At 39.5% G+C, this 8,495-nt stretch overlaps 1 protein-coding gene across 1 annotated transcript in view; it reads right to left on the bottom strand.

Annotated features, from left to right (window-relative positions):
• Positions 1-7,165: 7,165 nt before the first annotated feature.
• LOC307122377 (piwi-like protein 1) overlaps positions 7,166-8,495 on the bottom strand; it is a gene marked incomplete at its 3' end in the record, with an annotated part of 1,976 nt that continues 646 nt past the window's right edge. Inside the window, exons 1-4 of the mRNA XM_079846368.1 lie at positions 7,944-8,495; positions 7,572-7,685; positions 7,389-7,494; positions 7,166-7,294 (exon numbers count right to left, since the gene is read on the bottom strand). The exon at positions 7,944-8,495 is cut by the window's right edge and continues 646 nt beyond it. Of these exons, the coding sequence (XP_079702494.1) occupies positions 7,166-7,294; positions 7,389-7,494; positions 7,572-7,640 (304 nt within the window). The remainder of the gene's footprint in view (positions 7,295-7,388; positions 7,495-7,571; positions 7,686-7,943) is intronic.

Below are 8,495 nucleotides of genomic sequence, written 5' to 3' on the forward strand. Positions count from 1 at the left end.
CACAGGTAAATCAAAATTTGCTAGCGGCTGGCTAGTCAATGTTAACTGATTATAAAGCTGTTAGTTGCCTTACTATGAGTTTATATTTTGCTATCTTTCTTACCAGTCTTTGAATATTTGCGTTTTAACGCGAGTTCAACCATCATTTGGCTGCGGGATTGTGCCATGGTTGGCTTGTTGTTTCTGTGTGTTACGATCGGGGCAAACCGCATACAATCCCCATCGTGACGAGGCTGAAACCGCAGTATCTGCGGTGTCAAAAGCGGGGAAACAAAGCTAGAACACAGTAACATCACTTACTGCGGTTTGCCTTGGTATTGGCTTGGATTTTGTAGTTACTGCAATTTTGACACGCTCGTTTCTCTAAAACTGGACAAAATTGAACCAGCAAACTTTGTCACAAGACAGAACAGATGTCACAAAGCCCATTTCAAGTCTTAACTCAATTTTGACCAAATTTGTAGTTACTGCGCTTTGCCTTTGGACGGCAGTATACTGGTCAGTTAATCGCCGTTCTTATAGCCTACGCGCTGCCACACACACACACACAGACAAGCCCTGAAGCCAGATCGCTTTCACTTTCGTCCTCACAAAGCTTTGTCATTTGTATGTGTTTTAAGTCCTGCCAGTTTGAACATTAAAGCGATTTTAGTCCATCAGATGTGTATTATGTTGAACTAATGGCTTATATATTGTGACAAACGAACACTCAGACAGAAGCTCGCACATCACGTGAAGATCACTTGCAGAGAGCAGCGCAGAAACGCAGTGTCAACGCTGTCCTGTGACTAAAGTAAAGTCACCAAAGTAGCTTAGAAACTCAACCGTTATAGATTTGAATACCTTTGAAGTAAGTACAAACCACAGCTTCATAATGAATAGAGACGGTAAGACTAATTCACACACACAATCACTCTCTCATTAATGCATTCAAATAAATGTAATGCAGGCCTACTGTGTTCATTTATCTGATGTACAAGCAGAAATCTGCCCCATAGACAAGAACTGCTGAAAGTGAACCGTTTCCTTCAAGTATTTTAACATCACAAAGAAATGCACTTTTTCATTAGAAGGTTTTTATTTTTGGTCAAATCGTTACAGCCCTAATCTTTGTTTCATCAGACCAGAGAATTTACTTTCTCATGGTCTGAGTCCTTCAGGTGCCTTTTGGCAAACTCCAGGCGGTCTGTCATGTGCCGTCTGGCCACTCTACCACACAGGCCTGATTGGTGGAGAGCTGCAGAGATGGTTGTTCTTCTGGAAGGTTCTCCTCTCTCCACAGAGAAACGCTGGAGCTCTGTCAGAGTGACCATCGGGTTCTTGGTCACCTCCCTGACTAAGGCCCTTCTCCCCCGATCGCTCCCCCGATTTGTCCGGGCGGCCAGCTCTAGGAAGAGTCCTGGTGGTGCCAAACTTCTTCATGTATGGATGATGGAGCCCACTGTGCTCATGGGGAACTTCAATGCTGCAGAAATGTTTCTGTAACTTTCCCAAGATCTGTGCCTGAGGTCTACAGACAATTCCTTGGACTACAATTCCAATTCCTTCCTGTGGGACCTTATATAGACAGGTGGGTGCCTTTCCAAATCCTGTCTAATCAACTGAATTTACCACCAGTGGACTCCGTCCGGTCAAGCACCTGAGCTCAGTTTTGAGTGTCATGGCAAAGGCTGTGAATATTTATGTACATGTGAATTTTTAGGGCCCGAGCACCGATGGTGTGAGGACCCTATTGGATTTCGAAAGTTTATTAGGGCCCAAGCCCAAAGGGCGCAGAGCCCTATTGTTCCCCTAAGGATTATTTAGGGCTCAAGCCTGAAAGGGCGCAGAGCCCTATTGTTCCCCTAAGGATTATTTAGGGCTCAAGCCTGAAAGGGCGCAGAGCCCTATTGTTTTCCTTAGGATTATTATTATTAGGGCCCAAGCCCAAAGGGCGCAGAGCCCTATTGTTCCCCTAAGGATTATTCTTTTTTTTTTTTTTTTTTTTTTTTTGACTTCTCGGGTACTTTTGGGGCACTTAACATGCTCGAAAACTCTTGAAACTTCGCACAGGCGTCGGAATGCGCGGCCATCAGAGCCGGGCTGAAGCTGGTACCCGGGCGTGGCAGTGGGGCTCGACAGCGCCCCCTAAAGTGGGGTCTGAAAACTTGGTCTATATATCAAACACACTTGCACGTACATGTATGAAACTCGGTACACATATAGACCTCATTGGGCCAAACAACTTTCGTGCTCTAAGTTACGTGTCAGCCCAACAGGAAGTGAGCTGATATGGGTTGTTCTGAAAACACATGCTCTGGAATTTAATATACTCCTCCGAGGCCATTGTTTCAATCAGTGCCAAACTCGGTCAGCATAAAGTCAAGACACAGAGGATGCTAAATTGCGAGCGGATTTTTGATAACTCAAACGGTTTGGCCGTGGCGAAGCAACGAATTTATGGCGAGAAAAGGGAAACAGGAAGTGTGTAATAACTTGTGCAAACATTGAATGATTTGGATGAAACTTCAGCTGTGTGTTCGTTGTAAGAGGCCGATCACATGGATATGACTTTTGTGAGTCAAAGTTATAGTGCCACCAACTGGCAGCAGGAAGTGTGTCACTTTCAAAAATGCTTTGAATCCCCATCTTATTTGCACCCGATTGACTTCAAACTTCATCAGTATAATGTGAAAACATGACAGATAGAGACATATGAATGGATTCCTAATATTTCAAAAAATGTTGCCATGGCAACATGTCAAAGTTTAATAATGTTTTTGGCTGTTTGTGTGCCCTCCCCTCTATCACCAAAAGGGGGCAGTGTTGTATTATTTTTGAAACTCCCTTTCTCTGTATGTGTGCTTGTTAATGTGATTCATGAGGACACAAATGTGTATGATGACATGGGTATTACACTGGTATTACAACGTAGTGGTTAATGTGGACATGAACTATGACACTATATCACTACTCATACAGGACTAATTTTCTAAATGACATTTGAGTTACAATTCTTTTCACCTGACAGCCGTGATTTCATGTACTCATTCAGACAGAACTCTTTTTTAAAAACAGAGGAGTGTGAGTGTGTTTTCTATACATGTGCTTTACAGAAGGTCATGTGCTGTGTTTGCAAAGATCACTTTTGACACATTTGTCTTTAAATTCATTATTTACTGACATAGTTCAAATTTATAAAAAAAAAAAAATTCACATTATTTTCTACAAGTGTCTGTTTATAAGTGTCTTTTTTCACAGAAAGTTAGTTTGTTTGAACGTGAATATTTGTATAATTCAGGGTCTGAGTTTTTACGTTCTCCTCGTAGGCGATTTATTCAATCTCCACCAAACTCGGTCAACGTGAAACGGAAGCTTAACGCATTAAAAATATTTAACGCAAATAACGCAGCGTCCGTTTTTATATCCATTTTTGCTTAGCGTTACATGATCACCACGCTCCTATTCATGTAAATGCTTCCAAGCGCGACAAGACATAAGAGAGCGCGCTGTATGCCAGTGTCCTGTGTGTGTGTGTGTGTGTGTGTGTGTGTATGTGTCAGTGTCCTGTCTGTGTGTGTGTGTGTGTGTGTGTGTGTGTGTGTGTGTGTGTGTGTGTGTGTGTGTGTGTGTGTGTGTGTGTGCTTGTTTATGTGATTTATGAGGACACAAATTTGTATAATGACATGGGTATTACACTGGTATTACAACATCAAGGTGGTTTATGAGGACATTTCAAATGTCCCCGTAAATCAAATCACTTTAAAAACATATTAAACAATGTTTTATTAAAAATGTAAAAATGCAGAATGTCTCCTGTGAGGGTTAGGTTTAGGGGCAGGGGCAGTGTAGGGGGATAGAATATACAGTTTATACAGTATAAAAACCATTACGCCTATGGAGAGTCCTCATAATGCTGTTGCACCAACATGTGTGTGTGTGTGTGTGTGTGTGTGTGTGTGTGTGTGTGTGTGTGTCAGTGTCCTGTCTGTGTGGATGCGTCTCATGTCAGCTAATCAAGGGACACTGACACACACACACACACACACACACACACACACACACACACATACACACCAGGCCCGTCGCGACAAGGCAGGCAAACCAAGCAATTGCTTGGGGCCTCGAGCTGGCCTGGGGCCCCAAGACAGCGACAGGTTAAGAATAAAATGAAACGACAAACTGTGTGAGCGCCCCATTGATAGTCAATGCAGTAAAGTGCAATGACACTGTTATCGGGATCCCCCTTAAGGGGCCCCTCTCAGAAGTCGCTGACAGCAGCCAGCCAACCACGCGATCTCTGCTGCGGCAAAATACAAAACATCCTCGGATTTGAAGCGGAATTTTATGCTTCAGGAAGCCAGAAAAGAAAATAGAGAAAGGAAGAGGAGGATAAGAAAAAAAACAAGATAGTGGTATGTGATAAATTACACTGGATAAAATAGCTCTACTTGTCTTGTACAAAAAAAGTGTAAGTTTGCAGCAGGTAGGCTAGCAAAAATATGTTTATGTTAGCTATCGTTACCTGCCTGACGGCAAATGCTGCTTGTAACGAACAGTTAGAGCAACTTTTTTTTTTCGAACAGACGAAATTACATGAGATTGCTATAGCTTTGTAATATGTTTTGATGAAAGTGGCATAGCATGCTATACTAACTATTATTTATGCTATGCATAAATAACCTGGAATAGTTAATATAGTATGCTATATTAACAATTATTATAAACATTATTTAACCAGAAAGAGGCAGAGGAACATTATTTTTTTCATAGCTTATCTTTGTGTGCTAGTGTCGGGATATATACGGTAGTGACAGTTTATGCAAATATGACATTATTTTTATGAGTTACCAATAGATCTTGAACAATTACTTTATTCTGTGTCAATTTTTACACTGTTACATTTTGAAGTACAGTATCAGGACAACCCACATGTTTGACTGGTACTGTTTACATGTTTTACTGGTACTGCCCACATGTTTTACTGGTACTGTTTATTAACTATTTATCAAGGTATTATAGTCATCTGTTGCAACTTTATAATAACCATCTAGATAATGTTTATAGACAGTTTACAAACCAACTAGTAACCCTTAAGTATTCCCAAAGTGTTAGGAATATCTGGTCCGTCTATCTATGTAATGTTTATATATGTTTTAAAAACGGTTAAAGGTTTACAAATTTTTTTTAATGATACAGTGGTGTTTTTTGCAAATGTTTTCAAATTTTATGGACAGTATATGCAACAACAGTATTTGCACTGTCTCTATGTCCATTTTGCTTGGGGCCCCCAAATTTCTTCAAACGGCCCTGTGTGTGTGTGTGTGTGTGTGTGTGTGTGTGTGTGTGTGTGTGTGTGTGTGTGTGTTAGTGTGTGTGTGTGTGTGTGTGTGATATGTAGGTTTAGGGGTAGTGTAGGGGGATAGAATGTACAGTTTGTACAGTATAAAAACTAGGGGTGTAACGATTCATCTACTACATCGATGTATCGATTTATTTTCCTATGATCTAACTACATCAATCTGTGCTCGGCAAGTTGGCCTTCCGGACGACATATATCGATCTAACATCGTTTTAAAAGGTAATCAATCGATTGTATCGATCATAGGAAATAACACATTGGATTTAAGCACGTCAGACTTTATATGGATGTTTTTTCTTAGCACTTTTAATGATAAAGGCGTTAAACGTTACTCGATTCAGTCTGCCTATCTGTGACATCATCGCAACGCACCTGCAGCAGCGCTCATTGAAATGAATGGGATCGTGTCGATTTGTCGCTGCGTGTCGCTGGCTGTGTGAACGGGGCTTGAGAAAACAAAACATAGCATGGCGCATGGCAGAGGAGAAGCCAACGAGCGAGAAATGATCAAGCCACCAGGAGAAAGCGCTACCTGTACTTTCAACCCTTGCTTGTTACCTGTGCATTCCTGACACCAGTGTGCCAGCAGAGCGAGTTTTAGTACAGCTGGCGACATAGTGAACGCACAGAGAAGTGTTCTGCGGTCAGATCATGGTGATATTTTTGAAAAAGAAATCTGTAGAGTCATTGAAGAGTAGTTGGTTACATTTTATCTTTTGTTAAATATTGTTTGTTTATTAAACTGAGAGTAGTAGCAGGTTCAGCCAGTTTATTCAATCTGAAGAAATGTTGGTTGCACTTTATTTTTGATATTAATATTGTATTTGTATTATTTTAATGTTGAAAAACAACAGCAAAAGTAGCAGGTAAACTTACTATTAATTAAACCTGAAGAGAAGTTAGTTGCACTTTATTTTTGATATTAATATTGTAATATTTTTATGTTGGAAAACAAAAGCAGAAGTAGCAGGTTAACCTACTGTTGAAATGTTGGTTGCACTTACTGTGCTTTTATTGAATATGTATTGAATATTGAAAATGAGAGCAGAAAATGTTAACTTCCTGTTAATTCAACCTAAACTGTTGGTTGCACTTTATTCAAATAAAATTTGAATGCATTTGCCATTAATTGTTGTTTACTTGTTTGTTTATATCCATAATTAATTGATATACCGGATTCCCTTACAAGAAACAACAGGAATCTAGGAAACTTCACCTGCACTGACCAGTATCCAGATAATTATTTCAGTCACACAATTTTTGGCTAAAAAGTTACTGAATCGATTTCAAGTCACTGAATCGTTTCGGATCGTATCGTTCTAAATTAACCAATATCGTCCTTGAATCGTATCGACAACCTCAAATCGTGATACGAATCGTATCGTTGTTAAAACGAATCGTTACACCCCTACTAAATGCCTCTTCTATAAAACTGCTTGCCATTGTATTTAGGGAGCTGCAAATATAGACTAGAATGTCAAGCACTTTTCCAGCTAATCCTAAACTAACTTTTCTACACGGAATAGTAAGAAAAGCCCTCTTTGTTCTCTTTATATGTATCTGTGCAAGAGAGCTGTGAGAGAGCGAATGACACCACACAACATCTCCATGAATTTGTGCATGTAGCAATTTAATGTGTATATATTTTAAAGCACTGAATCGCTATTGAATCACGATTAATTAGATTCTTAGCATTTTAAATCGATTATTGACTGAAATCAATAATTCACGATTCAGAAATACATGTTTCAAGATCAATGTATCCGCGATGCATATTGCAAAACAGCAAAAATCAATTCATGCTCATTAACATTTTGGTGTTACCTGTTTTGCACTCTTTCACATGTTCCATGAGTTGGCGAGTGTGGACACCAGAATCATGGAAATCCCGCCTGCGCCCACCTCTCTCCCCTATCTTTACCTGCTGAAAGCCTGCAGAAATCGTGAGCATTGCTACAGGGAGATATAAAGAAAAGAGTAAGATACAGGATTTGTGAATGTTATAGTATATAATAGTGCAGTATATATTTCCACTAATTGCACTTACCTTCTTCAGACATCGCTCCAGGTGCAGGTCTCCCTCTGCCCACCAGCTGTCCTTCAGGTGCAGTGGGCATAACTGGCTTTGCAGCCTCTTGTGATAATGGTGGTTGCTGCAGAGGAATTGGAATACTAAAAAGCTTATTTCAATAAAGATATATCATATTCAACTAATTATAAATAAACTCACCGCGCCAGAAGCAGCAGGCTCCTGACCACGACCTCTGCCTCTTGATCTCTCTCTTGCTCGTCCCGTCATTTTGGTGCTTTTTCAAATTGCTTTGACTTATTCCCATTCAAAATGCTGTACACACAAGTAAAGTTAGTCGCTTATAATTTGCGTTTGAAAACTCAGTTTGGAACAAACTAGTAATGTGAAGCGTTCATAAACCAACAAAATACGTTTAATAACATGTTTTAACTCATTTCATATAGTCGGTCAAGTTGTGAGCTGACGTGGCTTCTTATCACAGAATGAGGCTGACAATGTAGTTATTGGATAGTATTCTATACAGTGATAAAGTCTACGTCAATCAGCACTGCTTTATTATTATTAAAATACCAGAGAAGGCTTGAAGAACTCAAATACACCATATCTTGATGCGGTCGTGTTTATTGTCTTCATGTTTACTCAGTCAAAGCGTTTCTATCTTTCTTTTATTCAGACTACAGCGCTAGCTAAGCTTCACATTAGGGATTTCCTGAAAACTTCCTGAATACTGAGGCAAATGTGGAGTTTCTGCTCGAAGGCGCCCTCTGGCATCCAGTATGAATTAAACTTTTTGGTAACAAATTAGATAAATAATACTTCTCTCTAAATAAATGTATATGACAATCCATATGTTTCTCTTAAATATACAGGAGTTTTTTCCCCACAGTGGATGCATAAGAGGCTCATATTTCATATTAAAGACAGACTTTAAGAAATTGATATCGCAGATAAAAAGCAGATTTTTAAAATGATTTTACAATAAATCCTTAGACCTACTCATTCCCCAGGGTATCCAAGTCAAATTTAAGACTTTTTAAGACCTTTTCAAGACCATTATGAATTAAATTTAAGACCTATATCACGCAATTAAAAAAAAAAAACCTACAAAAGGAAATGCAGAAT

The sequence above is a fragment of the Gobio gobio genome (genome assembly GCF_949357685.1).
Source record: "Gobio gobio genome assembly, contig: scaffold_199, whole genome shotgun sequence".
Lineage (NCBI taxonomy): Eukaryota > Metazoa > Chordata > Actinopteri > Cypriniformes > Gobionidae > Gobio > Gobio gobio.